Source organism: Spermophilus citellus, assembly GCF_964194105.1.
Source record: "Spermophilus citellus genome assembly, chromosome: 2".
NCBI lineage: Eukaryota > Metazoa > Chordata > Mammalia > Rodentia > Sciuridae > Spermophilus > Spermophilus citellus.
The window spans coordinates 195206876-195227545 of record NC_138183.1 but is presented as its reverse complement, the minus strand read 5'-3'; the positions used below and the strand labels follow the sequence as shown (position 1 = coordinate 195227545).

Below are 20670 nucleotides of genomic sequence, written 5' to 3'. Positions count from 1 at the left end.
GACTAGTAAGTGGCAGCCTGGGACAGCGGCCCATACTCTTTAAGGAACCACACTACCTTCCAAGGCACACAGCCCATGTCACTCCTTTCTTCTCACATTTAGCATGGGACAGTGCACCACAATTACCTGATGGGACTTCAGTTGACAGAAAATAATAAAGAAGGAAAAGCCTTAAGTGAGAAGGTAGTTATTTGCAGACAGAGAAACTCTAATTAGTTCTATTTCCTAAAAACTTCTCCCCTGGAAGAGATTTCTTCTAGTATCAGGATGAAAAAGGCCCAGCCTACCCTTCTTCTTGGCAGTCTCCATACTACCACCAACACGTTCATATTCATATGGCAAAACCATACCTCAAAGTGGCCTTGTCTTTGGCTTAAAGCAAGCTTGGCAAACAAATCCGATTCATGGAATACAAGCTACCTAGGTCCTCAGGAGGCTTAACAGAACCTAGGAATGTAGTGCAGCTGCCAAAAGCAGCAAATGGAAGCTCAGGCCATTTTCATAGAAGTGTAAGATCTCCAGCAAAGGGATGACTGCCCTGTCCTGGCAACAACAGCCACACCTGGAATTCAGAGAGGGCACCAAAACATTTTAGGGAATCAGGCTCATGTAGTTTGGAGCACTAGCTCCTAGTATTTAAAGGTCAGGAATAGGAGAACAGAGCCAAGTAGTCCTGGAGCACAGTGCTAGGACCACACAAGGGATGATAGCCCTCCATGTAAGTTCCACGCCAGCTGCTTTCACACACCGTTACTTCAGAATTCATCACAAGATAAAGCCATTTTCTGTTAAGTAAAAGTGCCTTTACTTACATTACAAGTACTACCCAGAAAAACCTTTCCACAAAGCTGCTGCTTATGTCCAAATGCTCTCTATCTCTAGGTCCAGACTAAAGGTCACCTTGCTGACAAAGCCCTACCTTCTTATATGTACTAAATATAATTCTCTTCCTTGAAAGGCAGAGATCGTCGTGATTTATATTTCGTATCTTCCCCAAAGCTTAGTGAGGCATATTGTTCATGACAGGCCATTAGCAACGAATAAATGCCAAAGAAGATACACAAATGATCGATAAGCATATTAAAATGCTCCACAATACGCCATCAGTGAAATGCAAATAAAAACCATAATGAGATACCACTTCAAACAAATTAGAATGGCCACAATAAAAAATATAGATAGAACCAGTGTTAGAGAAGATTTGGGAAACTGGAACCCTCTTACACTAGTCTTGAGAATGTAAAATGTTGCAGTCACTTTGGAAAATCAATTTGGGGGTTCTTATAACGTAAACAAGGAGTTCCTAAATGACCCAGTAACTCCATACCTATGTATACACCCCAAAGACATGAAACCACAGATTCACATAAAAAAACCTGTATGCAAATGTTCACAGCAGCCTTATTCAAAATGGCTAAAAATTTACAACTTAATATTTACAACTGAAAAATGGACAAATCAAATGTGACAGACATACATGGGATATTACTCAGCCATAAAAAGGAATGAAGACCTGACCACATGCTACTACATGGATGAATCTTGAAAATGTTATGCTAAGTGAAAGAAATAAGACACAAAAGCTATATATTGATAATTCCACTCGTGTGAAATGTCCAGACTAGGCAAATTGATAGAGACAAAGTAGATCAGTGATTGCCAGAGGTTGGGGGACCGAGAGAATGAGATATGACTCCTAATGACACTGGATTTTTGTTTGTTTGTTTTAAGAGTGATAAAATTTTCTGAAATAAGTCCATGGTACGATTGCACAATCTTGTATTAAAATTCATTGAATTGTATACTCTAGTGGCAAATTTTCTGGTATGTTATATTTCAAATGAGAAAAAGAATGAATGAATGAATGCATGTTCAACCAGCATCTACTTATCTTAGAAGGCAGAGAACCCCTCAGACCTAGAGGTGCCCAAGAGGACTAGATGCTGATCATCAAAGAAGCTACCAGTGGATATGAATATGCAGAGGAAGTAATGCTGGAGACAAAGTGTTAGGATCCTGTCTGACCCAGGTAGGGGATATGACTGAACCACGGGTCTGAACTGGGAAAGGATCCTGCCCTGCAGGCTGGATTCTGAGCCCCTGGGAAGTCCAGGGGCTTCCCTCAATTGTTTGTGCTTCACTTCCTATTACTGCTCACTGTCCATCTGCAAAGGATGGTCAAACACACAGACTTCCCAGGAGGCCTGGGTGCTATCCTCCCAAACAAAAGAGCATTGAGATGGAAGGCTCAGCCCAGCCTCAAAGAGGATTCTTATGCAACCTTCCTGGGCCTCCCATCCACATGAATGGAGGCTCTTGGCGACCAGTCAGTCTGCCCAGCTGTTGCCTAGAGCTGTGCTCTCCTGCTGGGCAGCTTTTGGAGAATAAACACGTTTCAATCAACCGATCAATCAACGGGTAGGGTCAGACTATCTGTATCATGTGCCTTCTGAGGCCCAGCCAGCCAAGTGTAACATGCTATGGTGAAGCAGGTGCTAGGTGCCATCCACCTTGCTGTGACAGGGCTCACAGCCTAGGTGAAGCAACTAGAGATAGGCAAAAAGGCAACTCATTAAACACTGTAGAGTTCAGTCTCTAAGGTCCATGGGAATTCTGATACAAAAAGATCAACACACAGTGAACTGTAGTGAGAAAAGTACTTACGTGTTTAAATCACGACTAGCTGTGAGGCCACAGGCAGGCACTGAATCTAATCTGCCCATGCATTAAATTTTCTCATTTAAAAAATAGACAAAACACAATCTGTTGCACAACACTGTGGCAAGGAACAAAGGTATCTAGCAGTCAGCCTCAAGTAGAACAACTATTATTACTAGCGTAAGGTTTCTGAAAGAGGAAGGGTGTGAGGTGCGCAATGTAGCACCGATAGGATTGAGATAGACAGCAGGATGGGGTGGACTGGAAGATGCAAAAGTTCACCGCAGTCTACATTTGGCTCAGTGAGAAGCCAGAATGGGGGGGCCTCTTGGGAGGGTGAGAAGGCCAAGTGTGGCTGGTGAAGGTTAGGGACAATTTGAGGAAAATCTGTATTGAGGGGAAGACAGACAAGGTGTCGGGATTTGACAGTTTCTCTTCAGGAACCTAGTGGATTCCCAATAAGCCAGGCAGAAATGGTTTTCCCTTTAGCTAGAAAATACCTAAAAAATTCCTAACAGGAAACTGGATCCTGGGTAGGCCACTCTTAAAATGAAGGGACGGATTACTTCCTAAGTGGGCAACTTTGTTTGTTTTTTTTTAATTTGGATTTCTTTTCTTTTGCAACTTAGGTTTCATCATCTGTGAAGTGGGCTGTTATATGTAGGGATGTTGTGAGGCTTTAGTGATAAAGGCCTTACCTAGTGCTTGACACAAAGAAGTCATTAAAAAATAGTAGCCACTGTTCATAATATTAACAATGTTATTAAAATATTTCACAATTGTTAAAAACTGTTTTGTGTTATTACATATAAATAAATAAAAGTAATATATCCAAGAAATTGTTATTAGATATATTATAAACACTAATTAAAATTCTAAATATATATGGTAAAAGCCGTGGTAAAACTAAGCAAGCTCAGCTCTGTGTGAGTTTTTTTGCCCATCTTAATATTCACTAACAGTCATCAGTTTGGGGAGGTGTTTCTGAAGGCTTACACTAAAAGCTAAAAAATGTAGTGAGTAAAAGCTGAATATACAGAAAATTTACAAAACCGAAAATTCTGCCCATTATCTTAATTTTATTAATTACGGAGAAAATATTGTGTGATTAAAAACACTAAATAACAACACCTACTATATACTGAACACCTGCTCTGTGCTAGGCATGGTACTAAGTAGATTATATGCATTTTCTCATTAACTCCTCACAGCAATGGTGTGGAGTAGGTCAATCATCATCCCCACCATGCAAATAAAGAATCTAACATTACAAAAGATCAGGTAATTTTTCCAAGGTCATGGAGCATAGCTCCAGTAGCATAGCTGGGATTAAAATCTTGTTTTGTCAGACTCCAAGGAACTTAACTGCTAATTTCTAACAAAAGCCACTTGGGCAGAACCACAAGGAAGTACCATGTATTGCCTTAGAAGAGGACTCTGCTCCTAGGACCCCTGCTCAGAAGGGTGAAGAGTGAAGAAAGCTTGACTGTTTTCAGTCATCTTGGACTTCTATCTGTCCCAACTTCCAGGAAAATTCCTTGGTGAAAAAATCCAACTGGTTTCAACCTTGCTGACAGGATCTGCATTATAGCCATGATGGAGCTGAGATTTTATAAGAGCAGCTCTTGGGCCACAGCAATGGCGGTAAGGACATAGAGCCTGGCAACCACCCCTCTGCTGGGCCTTGGGGGATTGCAGCTTTATAGCCTACACTGCCTTAAAGGGCAAAACCGTGCCCAAGATGATGCAGGTGCCTCTCGGAGGCAGGTACTCACACTGGTTCCTGATGTTTCTCAGCGACTGGAAGGGTTGCCAACCATCTCACTCCCCCAGCTCTAACTCAGCTCCACTGCTGACAGAATAAAGAGGAAGCTCCTCCGTGTGGTGTCATGTCCTATCCCGCCTGGTTCCAGGCACCTTCCTCTAGCTGCAGTCCCATAGGCCTTTTTTTAGTCCTTTGCAATTGCCATGCTTCCTCCTCCCACAGGGTTTTAGTAAACGAAGATTTCTTCTGTCAGGAAAGCTCTTCCCATCTTCTTCACCTAGGAAATTCTTCCTTATCCTTCACTTCAGAGTGCAAAATCCCTCTGGGGAGGGAAATCTTGGTTTGTCAAAGTAGCAACTTCACTTTTGTAGGATCAATGTCTGACTAGGCTTTAAGCTCTATGAAGCAAAGCCTGTACATATTTTTGGCTGACCCCTGACTGATCCACCTAGCAGAGTACCATACATAGTAGGTGTTATTTGTTTAATTAATTAGTGATTAAACGACTTCATTGTTACATTTTGCTTATTTCCAAGGGAGGTTAGTTCTCTGTTTGTTTACAAGTTTGTTTACTTAATTAGAGGCACTGGTAATTGAAGCCAGGAGTACTCTTACCACTGAGCTACATTCCAGCCCTTTTAATTTTTACTGTAGACAGGGTCTCACCAAGTTGCCCAGGCTGGCCTCAAACTTGTATCCTCTTGCCTCAGCCTCCTGAGTAGCTGGGATTACAGGGTGTGCAACTCTCCCTGGCTGTTTACAGTTTATTACAATTGTGATAACTACTAAAGTATATGCTCTTCCATTTACAAAACATTTTCAACAATATTCAACATGTCATTCCTAATTATTTACACACACAGTGCTGAACAACACAGCAACAGTACTGAGAGAAACAAGAAAACAAACCACCTATCTCAACAGAAGGTATTAAGTGTTCACAGAGGAAGTATAAGGAGTTATAGGAACACACAGGAATTTGAATGTGACAGTGATGACCCAAAGCATGAATGATTTTTTTTTCTTTCTTTCCTTTTTTTTTTTTTTGTTGTCATACTGGGTTGCTAAGGCTGGCTTTGAACTTGGGCTCTTCCTGCCTCAGCCTCTTGAGTGAGATTACAGGCATACACACGACACCTGGAGGTATGAGTAATTTTGAATTCAAAGTTGTTTACCTGTCTGGGACTCTCAAGAGAGCTGGGAGGACGGTCAGACAGGTATCATTAAAGATAGTTTATAGTGGAGGCCTCTGAGGAAGTTAAAAATTTAGCCTGAGGTCACACAGTCCAGAAGTTGTAGGGCCAACACTGGAGGTTCAAGCCCAGGGTTAGGCTCCCCCTTGAGTGACATTCTGCTACTGCCAAGCCCATCTCAACTTGCTCTGGCTGTTCTCTGTTCCTAAGCTCTACCAAATACTCAACTTTGGGCTGCTGGGCTTTAGGGCAGCTGACATTCAAATAACGTGCATGAGGGCTGGGGGTATAGCTCAATAACAGAGCACTTGCCTAGCATGCACAACGCCATGAGTTTGATCCTCAGCACTCGGCCCCCAACACACACACACAAAAAAAACCCTGTGAGTTACACCCTTCCTTTAAAAGAACTGTGTAATAATCTTAAAACGCTGTAACTATAGACATCGAATTATAGGAAATGATATCCTTGAGGCCTTGACCTCTGGTCTAGCCTAAGACAAAGGTTTCAATCTACTGCAAGGCTCAAGGACATTTACATATTTACTGATTAAGAGAGCAGGATGTTTTGGTTGCTCTGATGCCGTCATTAATATCTTCCCATCCAGCCAAAACGATACAACAATCGATAAACAGACAGCCTCTCAGAGGCCCAGAGACAGCCAAATGCATTTACCAGCCAGGGCTTTTGTTAATTAGATAAAATCCTCGGATCAATGTGTAGAACGTTTACCTATGCTGTAGCTAAACACATTCTGGACACCTCAATCCTGTACATGGACAGCAAGTGCCTCAAGCTGGAGCATTTGGGGACAAGAACCAACCCAAGCCATGGATGCAGAGCTGGAATAAATGTGTTTATCTTTCAACATAGCCTCTTTCTTTTTTTCCTAAGTGTAAACCCAATCAGAATTTTTTCCCCAAAGCCAGCTAGTAAACCAGTTTATGCTGTTATGAAGTCCTTTATTTTCGAAAACCATCAAGCCAGAAACCAAAATAGGACATCAAAAGAATCTCTTAAATGATAATTAAGATTTTGAAAGGCAGCATGGTAAGTATCATGGGAAGAGTCAAAAGACCCATAATTCAATTGCCTAGGTGACATTTCCATTTGACTATCTCACCAACATGTTAAATTCCACCTGTTTAAAATTGAACTCATTATCCTTCCCTTATTCCCAACCCAGTCTTCCTCCAGGATCCTCATCTCAGTGAATGGCAATGGCATCTACACAGATGATCAAGCCTGAAGACTGAAATTCATTAACACTTTCTCCTCTCCAGTCAATCATATCAATCCTATTCATCCATACAATACTTACTGTACTAGGCACAGACTCTAAGCTAAGCATCACCAAGTTCTGTTCAGATAACTTCCTCCATTTTTGCTACTAACATCGTAGTCCAAGTCACATCACCTGTCTGGACCATTCCAGTTTCTTTTCAACCAGTCTTATCATCTTCATCATGCCTTTCCATCAATCTGGTCTTCACCAAGCAACCAGATGATCTTTAGAAATTACAATTTACATCATGTGTACCTATCTGTTAGTCTCTCTCACACATGCACATATGGCTTAAAATTCCTCAGAGATAGCCCACTTAGAACAAAAATAAAAACTGTTAACATGGTCTAGAGACCCCGTGTGGTATGATCCTTGCTTAATTTTACAACTAATTTCATACACTTCTCCCCCTTGTTCTCTGGAGTCCAACATATTGGCCTTCTCTTGATTTAATTTCTCCACATCTTTTCTTAATTCAGGGCCTTGAACCTGTTCTTCCTTCTAACTAAACTTCCTTCCACCTTTCTTTTTCTTTATTCTTCAGAGTTAACCTCAATCTCATTTACTCAAAAGCTTTCCCTTACTGATACATACTATGCCTCCAAGAAGCCTCCTGTATTCAAGGTTAGACCCCATAGTGTCTTGTACTTCACTTTTTAAAAAAAGTTTAACTAAGAAGAAAAAAAAAGGGATATAATTTACATACCATAAATTCCACCCATTTAGAAATGTGCAATTGGATTGTTTTTAGTATATTTAGAATTGTTCAATCACAACTACAATTGCACTCTAGAACATTTTCACCACACCAAAAAGAACTCTGAACCCACTGGCAGTAATTCCTCAGTCCCTTTTTCTGATCTCCTACCCGGCTCAGTGATTACTTTATTTCCATGAATTTTTCTGAACATTTTATATAAACAAGATCATAAAATACATGGCTGCTATAGCCAGAATGTTTATGACCCCCTCCCCCCAATTCAGGCAACAACTTACTCTCCAATGTGATAATATTTGAAGGTGAGGCCTGAAGAGATTAAGTAAATCATGAGAATGGAACCCTAGTAGACGGGATTAGTAACCATATAAAAGAGATGGGGTGGGGGCTGGGGTTGTGGCTCAGCAGTAGAGCGCTCACCTCACATGTGTGAGGCCCTGGGTTCAATCCTCAGCACCACATAAAAATAAAGAAATAAAATAAAGGTATTGTGTCCAACTACAACTAAAAAGCAAATATTTTAAAAATATTTTATAAATATTTTTAAGTGGACACAACATCTTTATTTTACATTTATGTGGTGCTGAGGATTGAACTCAGTGCCTCAAGCATGCTAGGCAAGTAATCTACCACTGAGCCACAATCCCATCCCCCTAAAAAATAAGAGAGAGATCTCAGAAAGTTCCCTTATGCCTTCTGCCATGTGACAACACAGTATAACGGCCATCTGTCAAACAGGAAGTGGGCACTAGAAAAAATATCTACCAGAGCTTTCCAACCTCCAGAACTGTGAGAAATACATTTCTATTGTTTATAAGCCACCCAATCTATGACATTTTGTTACTGTAATCCAAGACTTCAAGACAGTAGACTTTTGTGACTGGCTTCCTTCACTTAGCATAATGCTTTCAAGGTTCATCCATTTTGCAGTATATCAGTACTTTCTTTCTTGAAATTGACAAATAACATTATGATATATGGTTTTATCATATTTTTATTTATCTACTCATCAGTTAACAGACTGACTTTGAGGTTGTTTCCATTTTGGGGATGTTATGAAAAATGCTGCTGTAAACATTTACGTACAAATACATTAATGTCCATGTTTTCATTTCTTTGGGATATATATACCCTAGAGCAGACTTGCTGGGTCATAAAGTAACTCTATGTTTAACATTTTGAGGAACTGCCAAGCTGTTTTCCAAAGTGGCTATTCCATCTTTACACCCCCTCTATAGCATGTATGAATATTCCAATTTCTCTATATCCTTGACAGCATTTGCTTTTGACAATCTTTTTTATTATAACCATTCTAATGAGTACAAAGTGGTATCTCACTGTGGTTTTTATTTGCATGTCCCTGACTAATGATGTTGAGCATCTTTTCATATGCTTGTTGTTTACTTGTATATATACCTTGAAGAAACGTCTATTCAGATCCTTTGTCCATGTTTAGGTAGATTATTTTCTGTTTTGTTTTGTTTGCAATACTGGCACTGAACCCACAGGCACTCTGCCACTGACCAACATCCCCAGCCCTTTATATTTTGGGACAGAGTCTCTCTCTCAGAGTCTTAAACTTGCAATCTTCCTGCCTCAGCCTCCTGAGTAGCTGGGATTTCAGGCATGTGTCATCATGCCCAACTAGGATCTTTTCACATTCTTTTATTATTATTATTTTTTGTTCTTTTCACATTAAAAAAATTTGTAGTTGTAAATGCATAACATGCCTTTATTTATTTGCTTATTTTCATGTGGTGCTGAGGATTGAACCCAGTGCCTCACAGGTACAAAGCTAGTGCTCTGCCACTGAGCTATAGCCCCAGCCTTCTTTTTACATTTTTGATATTAGCCTTTGAAGCACATAAGTTTCAAATTTTGATGCAGTCCAATTTTTTTCCCCACTTTGGTTGCTTGTACTTTTGATACCATATCTAAGGCAGGTTTGCCTAACCCAAAGTGACAAAGATTTAATTCTATGTTTTCTTTTAAGAGTTTTACTGCATTAGCATTTACATTTAGCTCTATGAACCTTTTTTAAAATTTTAAATTTATTTATTCTAATTTTTTATACATGACAGCAGAATGCATTTCAATTCATAGTACACATTTGGAACACAATTTTTCATGTCTCTGGTTGCATGATTGTTTTGAGTTCATTTCTACATATGGTATTAGGTTCCTCTTTTCTTACCAAGGGAGATTTAAGCTTATCTAAGTATTGTTTTTCACTGGTTTGGTCAGAAGGAAATGTGATCTCCACCTGAGAAGAGTCTTTTGCATATGCCTACTCAGTTGTCCCTGTACCATTTATTGAAAAAATAAACTTTATTTCACTTTTGAAGTACATACTTAGAGTCCTCTGGCTCCCAACTGGACTGTAAGTACCAACAGGACAAGGATTGTACTGGTCGTGCTCACTACTGTGTCTTCAGCACTCAGCCAACACCTAGTTCCTAACAAGCACTCATTGACATTGGTTGCATAAATTAATAATTACTAGTAATAATAACTCTACAATTCACAGGTTCTAGCTATTATCATCTCCACATGACTTAGACTCATACAAGTCAGGCATTTTGTGCTTTGCTTTGCTGGTTCACAATTTTTTACTCATGTCCTTTTTTCTTACCAAGAGAGATTTAAGCTTCTCAAAGGCAGAACTGGTTCTCCTTCTTCACTGCTGTTGCCCCGCCCCCTACCCCGCCCAATTCACCACAGGGGTAGGCACAGAGAACACGCTAGACATGTGGGCAACTGAGGTCCAGTCAATTGATGCCCTTCATGACCAGATCCCTACCTATCTCCAGTCCCTTCAGCCTCAGACTGTGATCTTGTGGCAAACAATGCACAATTTCCCCTTCCCACACACCCCTTGGCTGTTCCTTGCCCTGGTGCTACCACTGGTGCTGTCCCTTTTGTTCGGAATGCTTTCCCCCTCTATTTGCTGAACACTGTTGATATTTTAAGATCATGTGCCATTTGCTCAAGGAAGCTTTTCTTAACCCCCCAGGATGATTAGGGACATCTCTGCACTGCAGCAGTCCCTGCACTTTCCTGTCTCTAGCACAGATCACACTTTTGCCAAAGGATCTGTCACTGAGGTCAGGAATCATGCCTGCTTGGGTATCCCCTGTGCCAAGGAGAGGACCCAACATATGGTAAATGCTCAGCAAATGTTTATCAGATGAACAAATGAAGAGAAAGGGCAGAGGGTAGAGGTCCAAGACTGATACCACCAAGTCTCTTTCATCAGAGGCTGGGCTGATAAACAACTGAGTTAGCTACTTAGCAGAAGCCCAGCTTCTCCACTGCTAGTAGAAGAAAATAGGCAGGAATGTTGTTTTTCACTGGTTTGATCAGAAGGAAATGTGATATCCACTGGAGAAGAGGAGTCCTCAAATGGCTCAGCCTGAGCCCAGACAGATGTGCCCTCTGTTTCGGGTGAGTGGCTCTTCCTTCAGAAACCAGGTTCAGGTTTGGGCTGAGCCCAGGAGCAGGGCCACCTGCTCACTGTCAACAGGTAGGATAGGGGCCAGGCTTCCACTTCTGAAGTGCCAGGACCGGATGAACTTACAAAGTTTAAGTGCCTCAGGGAGGAGGGAGGGAGGGAAAGAGAAAGGGCAAAGAGACCCAGCCTCCCTTTCATGCAACCAATGGGGAGGCAACCAGTGGGAGTAAGGACCTCTCGCTTCAGTTACACTGAAATGAGTAAAGCAACTGAGTTCTCCTGTGCTAGCACATATGGTAAAAGAGACTTTTAGGGCACCAGACTTTGTTCCTGCCATGGTGAGAAACACAATCCTGTGGTTTAAAGTAAAACGTAGCCCATGAAACTCTTAACAAAGTGTGGTGAGTGGTAGGTTCTGCCAACCCCACACATCATTAGCCAGATTCACATAAAGCAAGTCAATGGTGCCCACATATCAGTGCCGGTGTCAGAAGATTGGCTTGATGGTCACACATTCTGTGAGGATCTGGGATCAGTTCCTGATTAGGTCAGCATGTGGACTTCATTGGTTTTCCTGTGTGGACTATCTACCCCTCAATCCTGATGTTCAGCCCTGCCCCTCCACCCTGACCTCCAACTTCTTTTCTAGATTGCCCTCCTGCTACACACCGGCATGGCCCTTTTTATCCAACCCCCATAGTCTTCCAGAGCAGAGGGAATGGTAGAGTAGGGGAAGGAAAATATAACACCCAGCTGAGAGGAATCCAGGAAGGTTTCACAGGGAGGCAGCACCTGAACTGAGCCTTGAAGGTTGCCAGAACTCAGGCAGATGAGCACTGAGCACAGAGATGGTGTGTGGAGGTCCCACATCCAGGGCCCAGGGACTATAGACTCTTGAGTGTTCTAAAGAGGAGGATATGAAGCACTTCCTCCTGAACAGTGCCTATCCAGAGCTCTCCTGAGGCTCTGGACTGGAGAAAGGAGATGATGGAGGTCAGAGTAGAGACATACACAGCAAGAATCCCAAGACAGCATGGAAAGAGTAAATCCTTCTTTTATTCCAAATACTGAATCAATGACCATACCAATCATATAAATGGTGTCTCAATCATGTGTAAATTAAAAAAAAAATTCTATTCTGCTATAGGCCAACCTAATGGGCAGAGCTAAGGGTCAGGGCACAGAGGAACAAATAAGTAGCTGCATGGAAGCAACTGTGCAGAGTCTAGGGCACAGATAGGCTGCGTAAAACTTAAGGTTTCCTTCTAGTGAGGATGGTCAGGCCATCCCTATAATTACCTCTTCCAACACCTGCCCTGTTAGCAGGAAGAACTGTAATTGGTGGGTTACTTGTCTGTTTGAGACCACAGCCAGATTACCACCCTCACCCCACACCACCTATAGTGCCCAGCAGAGGTCAACTCATTCTTTCAGAAGCAAGAACTGCTTTGGTGAGGCAGGAACAATGTGCTCTCAGGCCTTTATCACCTTGAATCTGTCTTATTAAAACTGTCTCTCCACAGAGCTGTCTTCAGCTTTTCCCCATTCAGTTCATCCTTTAGCTCTCGGAAACAGTCCTAACCAAGCAGGATCAGTCCCCTGCTCAAAAACTCCCATGTCTCCCCACTGAGGGTCTGAAAACCCTCAACCTGGACAGGGTATGCTGTGCACATTCCAGCCTCTCTCAAGTCACCTTCCCTCTTTCCCCACACCCTGCACCAGCTCCACAGAGTCCCCTGGCCCAGCAGGCAGCCAGACTCGCCTGCCTCTGCCTTTGCTCAGTCTGTCCCTGCTCTGTGGTGCTGTGTGAGATAGGGGCTGCAGGGAGGGTCGGTGTCTCACTCATCTGACTTCCTCACGTGCAGTGAAGGGAGATTCTGACAGAGTCAGTGTGACCAAGGGAGTTGGGGAACAAGAGGGAGGAAAGCAAGCTAGAGACTGGGGACCTCCATGAAAGGGCCCAAGAGACACTGTCCACACCAGCAGGAATGAATGTCCAGAAGAGTTCTCTGGGCTAGCCAGGGGAAGCAGGCACCTTGCAGCTACCAACAGGTGATTCCAGGGTCAGCAAGGGCCAGTTTCCACCTCCTTGTTTCCCTTCTAATGCGGCAGAATGAAGCAGGGCTCATTTGTTTCTGGGGGAATGGAGATGGCACACACAGCCTGCAGTTATGGATGGCTCTTATAATAACAAGATGACATCTGTGCTTGGTTTTTTAAGATGCATCATCGCATGTTTATTAAACTATTGCTCCATCATATTTATTTGGCTACAAAACAACTCCCAGCCCATACTTTCAAAAGTGGTTTATTAAAAACTAAGCTTTGAACATTAATACTCAAAAGCACCCCTGAGAATCAATAATAATGCTGCAGATAAAATGAAAGGGAATCAAAGCAGTAAGTCTTGGTGGGGCCGTGGCTGCCTTTCAGTACTCTCTTATATATTGGAGCTGCTGGAGTGGGAAGAGCACCAAGTGTCAGTGGTACTGGGGTACAGGGATAGTTGCCCCAAACATCTAACTTCCTAAGATTTGGATGTGATGGTAGAGAAAAGGGAGTGTCCTATGGCCACCCAAATCTACTCAAAGGGCCAAAAGAGGTCAAGATGAGGGACAGAAGGGGTCAGTAGTTTCTTCAACCAGTGGCCCCTAGCTGACACACTCTATGCTGTCCCCAGTCTCAGCATTATCCAGGACAGATTCTGCCTTGTCCCTGGCACCAGAATGAGCTTTGAGTTGAGTCCTGTCCCTGTGCTTAAAAACAAGACAAACCTCAAATATAAAACTTCATGGCCCCAAAGGACTAGCTGAATCAGTGAGGTTGGAGAACAGCAGTCTTCCCCTGGCAGGACCCAACATGGGCACCCCAGCCGTGAGTGAAGACAGGCCTTTCTAGCCCCAGGGCCTCTGGCACAAAGGTCTCTTCCAGCTTCCTTCTAAATCCACAAGCCTCTCTCCATGGGTGCCCACCTGCACCCCACCCAGGCAACAAGCAGTAACATGTGCCCCTTCCACAGAGGAACAAGACAAACCAGATGATCCAGAGGAGGACCCACAGGATGTGGAGGGGAGTCTAAATAATCCCCGCAGAAGACTTGGGATATCTGGGAGTTTCCTCCCTACCTAAAATATGTAAAGGCTGACCCTGGGCCAAGGGAGTTCAGGTGACTCTGATGCTACAGGGAAATCACAGGGGACAGTTCACAGCTTAAGAGTGAGGACTTCTTCCAAGGCAAAGTCATCACATGAGGAAGGGGCTCACCTTCTCAGCCCCTCTTTGGGGGAGAGCAAGGCCTGGGGGCCAACACTCACCTGCTGACCTCCTGAACATTGTTGGCACGGGCAGCTTCCATCAGGGCTGCATCTGAAGAGAGAGGGGGCGCTGATCAGATGGCTGGCCAGGACCTTCTCCTCAGGGTTGCTTCATCATCCCTCCCCACCTGGGCTCCACTGCTAGCAATCTGACTTCCATACCTTTCTCTAAGGGAGCCCGAACTCTCCACTGCTCCCACCACAACAGGGGATGTAGGTAAACTGCTAGCTCCACACCTCACCTGGGTAAATACTTAGAATAAAAATATCCCTGCTCTTCATAGCTCTAAAACTCTGTGAAAGTGTATTTTCTATTACTATGGTTGTTATTATTAACCATTCCCTGACCTTGTCTCACTCTTTCCCTATTTCTTAGTTCTGAATCTTGATGTCACAGGTCACAAACCAAAAGGAGGGAAGAGAATGGATAGCGACAGGCAAGGGTGTAGGCAACTCTACAAATGGAGAAAGCCTCAACTAGGAATCATTGAGACCTTGCCCCAACCTATTCACCATCTACTTACCATGTGCCCCTTTCTCTCAAAACCACAGGTTCCCAGACTACAAAGCAGAGACAATCTTTACCATGCCACAAAGATGCTGAGACAAAATGATGGTTAAAAAGTCTGCAAACTCTTTGGGGCCAAGTTCAGAGAAGGAAAGCCCAAAGCAGAGGAGTCAGAACCTTAGACTCACCAGGCCTAGCAGAACAGCAATGTGAAGTTGGCAGGCTGTTGGCATCACCTTGTGGCCACAAGGAAGAACTGCCAGACTTGGAAAATTTCAAAAGTCAACAGTAAAGGCACAACTCTTTCAAACAGTCCAATACTAAATGCCCCATGGAGCCCTCTATGCCCAGCCTAGTTCTCAGATAGTGGACTGACTCCTACCCAGCCCTACTTCAGGAGCTCTCTGTCCAGCCACAGTCAGCTAGTGAGATGTGGGAGAAACAAGACCCGGGCTCTAGTTCCAGTTACAATTATTGTTTTAGCCAACTCCTGAGCCTCAGTTTCCTTATCTGCATAAGAGATAAGATACCCACCTTATCATACATATGAAAACCATTTCAGACACTGGTGCCTTCACCTACCTGCTGGCCTACATTCTCAGGGCCAGGTCTTTCCTGCTTACCTTATATGACTGTTCTTCAAACACACACCAAATTATGCTCAGACAGTCTCCAGCTAGAAGGAAAATACCCCTTTCTCAAAGATGGCTCTACCCATTCTCCCCTCACCCTGCAGATAAAAATAGCTTCTCCAAAGTCCGAGTGAGTAAGAAATGTGCCAATTAAAACCAGGGCCTCCTGGCTTTTGAAGGGTCCAGTTCTACTACACAGCGCTGAGGGATTTAGCTCAAAACCCTGAGTCAGGGGACGGGGTAGCTGGCAAGTCAGAAGGGTTGAAATTGTTCATGGTTTGGATTATTATTGAGTTTTCTTGGGGAAATTCACAAGAACTTCTTAGGCAAGTCTCTAGTTACTTTCCTCCAGTTCATCTAAACACACTGGCCTCTGGACATTCCCTGCTTAGGAAACTTCCATGGCTCTCCATAGCATACAGAAGAATCCCAAACCAATCCACATCCCTCCATCTGCTCTCACCTCATTCCAAAAACCTCATCCTCCACCCACTGGCCACTGCTAGCTACTGGCAACCAACTACTGGCGAAAGCCTTTGCATGGAATACAACCCAACTCAAGACACATTTACTAAGTAGCCATTAAGTTCCAGACACTGGTGGGCAAATAACACATAGGTGTTAGAAAAACTTGGTAGTATCAACCTGAAAAAGAAGGTAAAATGCATTCCCTGTTCTCAAGGGGCTTACCATGTCACACTCTTTTTCTTTCATCCCCCGCCTCATCCTGCAAGCTTTCCTGGCCCTGCTAGCCCTCTGCTCCTCCAACAACACATAACACCACTCAATAGCTCTGTACACTGAACTACCTGCACCATCCCCTTAACTGACTTTCATGTTAAATTAGAACTTACCATATACCTCGCTCAAAACTAGGCACAAGAAGGTATCACCCAAAATTGTGACAAATTACAGAATTGTAGCTGCCTAAGCTAGAAGAGCCCTTAGAGTCTATTTTAATGCCCTTATTTTGTAGAGAGGTCCAATGAGAAGGAGCAAGAGTTCATATTCATGAGGGGAAGAATTAGACCCCAAACAAGATCCCTAGTGTCCTCCCTTCTATTCAAAACACTTCCTTTAGAGTTGTCACATCCTACTGAATAAACAAATGTAAGTCCAGGCAGTCCCCAATTTTGCTCCAAGGTCTCAGAGTTTGGAATGAATCTATGGACAACGTGCCTCAGTACCTTTCTTAAGGACAACTGAGAACTAGAGTGGTTGAGCTCAGGCAGGCGAGAAGTCTGGCTCCCCACCCACTCTCCTGGCCCCTGCTTAGCTCCATGAACCCAGCTGAGAGGCCAATCTGGGTCAACCACATTGACAACCCCATTGCTCTTGGTCTCCAGGGATCCAACTTCCTTCTTCTGCCAACTGCCCCACACGTCAAGATCGACTCAATTCTGAGAACAGGTACAGCAAAACCCTAAAAGACTAATGCCACCGCACTCCAGGAGGAGTCAAAATAACACTACTCTAAGTACTGAAAAATCATCCTTCACTATAGGTGTAGTCAGTGAGGCCAGAAAGGAGCAAGGGATCAAACTGGCACTGGAATCAAGTCTCTTCCTTTCTCGGGCCATTGTAGGCAGACAATTTCTTTACAGCAGTTAGTTCTTGCCCTTAAAACTGCTTGTGGCTTTCTGGAGACGTTTTGAAAAACAGAATATCAGCACACAAAAGGACCATGCTGTAATCAGATGTTTAGTCCAATGCCCCCATTGTACAGATAGACAAAGTGATGCCCAAAGAGAGGAGGCTGACCTATGAGGGGAGATTATAGAATTCCGAGTTGGTGAGCTCTCCAATGCAACACCCTGCCCCTGAAATCAGATGATGTCTGGTCTGGGTCCTTCCAAGACTGAAGATATGCAGGTCTAAATCGGTAAGTACCTCCACCCTCCAAAGATGCGGATCAGGACACTCCTCCCGCATCTCCCTTCCTTGAACCTGGCCCCATAATCACCTTTGTTGGACGAACTCTTGCTGTAGCAGTGAACCACCAGTGCTGTGGCGAGGGCCCACATGCCCAGCCCGGCCCTGTTAGAGACACCCTTCCAGCTATCCTGTCCCGGGAGGGTTTCTTCGGGGATAGGTAGGCGTCCACAGGGGGCAGCAGACAGGAGCTGGTTCTCGGTGCATCCTCCCCGGCGCCCCCAGGTGGCTGCCCCTCGACCAAGTGGTAATGCCGAAGATGTTCCGGGGCGCCCCCCGGCGGCCGCTCTCAGCCACTGCGGCTCCCCGCGTCCCCTGGTGGTTACGCTCCGGCCGGAGACACCTCCGTGGCTCTGAAGCGTTGCGGACCTGAGCAGCCGGAGGAGGAGCTGCGGCGCCGGCGCCGTTCTCCTCAACACCAGGAACCCCAGCATCATGACAGCTGCTTCAATAACCCCCTGGTGCCGGCCCCTGTGCTGGCCACGACCAACATGGCTGCCGCGGCACGTTCGAAGACGCCGCGAATGGGGTGGGGCTGCGCACAACCTCACGGGAGTGGTAGTCTGCAAGCCCTAAGATCTTTCCGCAGGCGGAGATCGAATAAACTACATTTCCCAGAAGGCAGCGGGATTGCGTCACAAAGTCGGCTGATTGAGAGGAGCCCGGGGCATGTGGGGAAATGAAGTTCAGAGGGAGGGGCGCGGCGAAAAGAAAAAGGCTACGATGGGGCGTGGCAATTAGAGTTACAAGATTCCAATCTCAGAACTTCTTTCTTAGTTTAGTTGAAACACATGATGCAGTTTTTGACCAGTATTAAATTAAATAGGGGTCTTCAGCAGATACCTGTTATGAAACTTATTATTAGTTCTTTTATTTCATTTCTCATTTGGGCGACTTTTCAAAAAGATGCCTGGGGAAACGGGCATCCTAAAATAAGGACACCTTTAATTCACTTACCCACTCACACTGCCTTTCGCGTGAAGAGTTGACCTCTGACCCTGATTTCCAACTTGTATCATTTTTAGAGTTTTCACATGGGCTGTCTCATCTGATCCTCGTAGTGGCTGAGTGTGGGAAGCTGGGCAAGGACTGTCGTTCCCGGCTACAACTAAGAGAATTTAGGCTCAAAAGTGAAATGATTTGCCAATAAATCACCTAGACTAAAACTCACTTACGTTATGGTGTTAGCATTTAAATAATAAAATAAAATAAAATAAAATAAAAAGTCTTCTGACTCCAGGTCCATGCTTCCACAAACACCTGTATCTTATCTCTTCCTTTTTTCCAAACTGAACCCACAGTAGGCAAAGAAGGAAAGTTGTCTTTATGCCAGTTCTGTTTCTTCTACGTGTTTTTTAGATCTGCACTTACTTCACATTGTCAGAGATGTCACTGATTATTCCAGTAAAGACAGCAACCCAGTCTGGCCCCATCTTTCCTATCCTATTTAATCACCACCTGACATACTAAATATTTGTTTTTCATTTATTTATTTTCCCAGGACAACATGAACACCATGCTACAGGGACTTTTTTCCCCTTCACTTTTATATCACTAGCATCCAGAATAATGTCTGGAACAAAAGAGGCACTCAATAAATATTTCTTCAGAGAATGGATTGCTTTCACTTTAGGGGAAATGAGCATGAGCGTTGGCTTTCAGGCAGACCTGGATTTTAGTTTTGACTCTTGCATTTACTAGCTATTTGACCTTAGACAATTTCCTTTAACTTTCTGATAGTCCAGATGATTGTTTGTATTAAATAAGATACTATGTAGAAAACTCCTAACACAGTACCTTGCTCACAGGCGGTCTTGAAGAAATGGCTGCTTTTATTGTATTCTTTGCTCTGGTCTGGCATCATACTCTTTATTCTAAACCTCCTCAGGTGGTACTGCTTACTTCCAGGTGGGTTAGTAAGACAGGTGGAAAATAGCTGTTTAATGAATGAATGAATGCTTTTAAAGACTCTTCATATTTTAATAGATTCCATGATATCCTTCTTGTTAGCCACCCATTCACATTCACAATAGCAGTGTCACCATCCCTGTTTTGGACTACTTCTGCCTTCTGAAGTGCACCTCAGAGTGCGCAGAGTTCAAACTGTCTTGCTGCAGACACAACCCAGCGCTCTTCAGCTTACTTAGTGTGGCATAGTTTTTAAGCACTTACCTATGGACTCCCTCATTTGAGTTTCACAGAAAATGTTCATGAGGGGTACTCAGTCTTTGGTAAGAATACAGAGGTTAACTATCAATATCTGTGTAGGATGCATTCAGCAAGTATGGAAACACGCGTTAGAATCGGCTGGGACTCAGTGACTTCTGGATGGTCAATAACCAATTCAAGGGGCTGGGGTTATAGGTCAGTCGTAGAGCACTTGCCTAGCAGGTGTGAGGCACTGGGTTCAATCCTCAACACCACATGAAAATAAATAAACAAATAAATAAATGTATAAAAAACAATCAATTCAAAAACCCTTAAGTTATGGTGTTAGCATTTAAATAAAAAAATTAAAAAGCGCCATATCATTTTATTTCAAACTTCAAACAACATTGGAGGTGACAACTAGTGCTAGTATTGTAAAAGACTCCAAGAAGACTTCCTTTTGGTCTGAGCAGAAAGCAGAGGTTTATGTTAGGTTCCAGTTACTCTACCTCAGGCCTGAGCACCCAGCTCTTGAATTGGAAGGCAGAGAACTCAAGTTTCATTTAGTTTGCAGTTAGGTGATTGGGGTGGGATTCAGGAGGAGACAGAAAGTGGAGAATCAATGCAGGGACCTACCTCTCAAGTGGGGTGGAAGATCACTCTGTCCCACCCATTCTATGGAAACAACTTTTCCTGAAATATAACCACCCCACACACACACACACAGTTTAACACAAAGGAGTGAATAGACTGTTGCTGGGTTTTTCACTGTGGAGAAGGAGGTTATAAATAAGGGAATAGAAAAAGCTAAGATTAACCTTGCAATATTGAATTGGAATCAGAGGTATCCATATAAAACTCATGGTTTTAAAGTATACAGATAGATCAATATAGAAATATAGAAATGTAAATATGTATGGGTTATAATAATAATATGTTACCTAGCTTTGTCCTCTGAGAGGATCTAAAACCAACAACATCCTAGAAACCAAACACACCTACACCATATCTAAACATCATCCAGGAACCAAGTACCCCTGCAAAAATGGTTATTTTCAGACCTGA

At 43.5% G+C, this 20670-nt stretch overlaps 1 protein-coding gene across 4 annotated transcripts in view; it reads right to left on the bottom strand.

The window, feature by feature from the left end:
• The window catches only part of CLPB (ClpB family mitochondrial disaggregase), a 141597-nt gene extending 123632 nt beyond the window's left edge, over positions 1-17965 (bottom strand). For 3 of the 4 annotated variants that reach the window (XR_014020667.1, XM_081282334.1, XM_081282333.1), the window contains exons 1-2: positions 17489-17965; positions 14386-14437 (exon numbers count right to left, since the gene is read on the bottom strand). Coding sequence is in view for 3 of the 4 variants with exons in the window: in XM_081282334.1 (XP_081138460.1) it covers positions 14386-14437; positions 17489-17894 (458 nt within the window). In the remaining variant the exon portion in view is untranslated. The remainder of the gene's footprint in view (positions 1-14385; positions 14438-17488) is intronic. The other variant, XM_081282332.1, reaches the window with a different exon arrangement.
• Positions 17966-20670: the final 2705 nt, after the last annotated feature.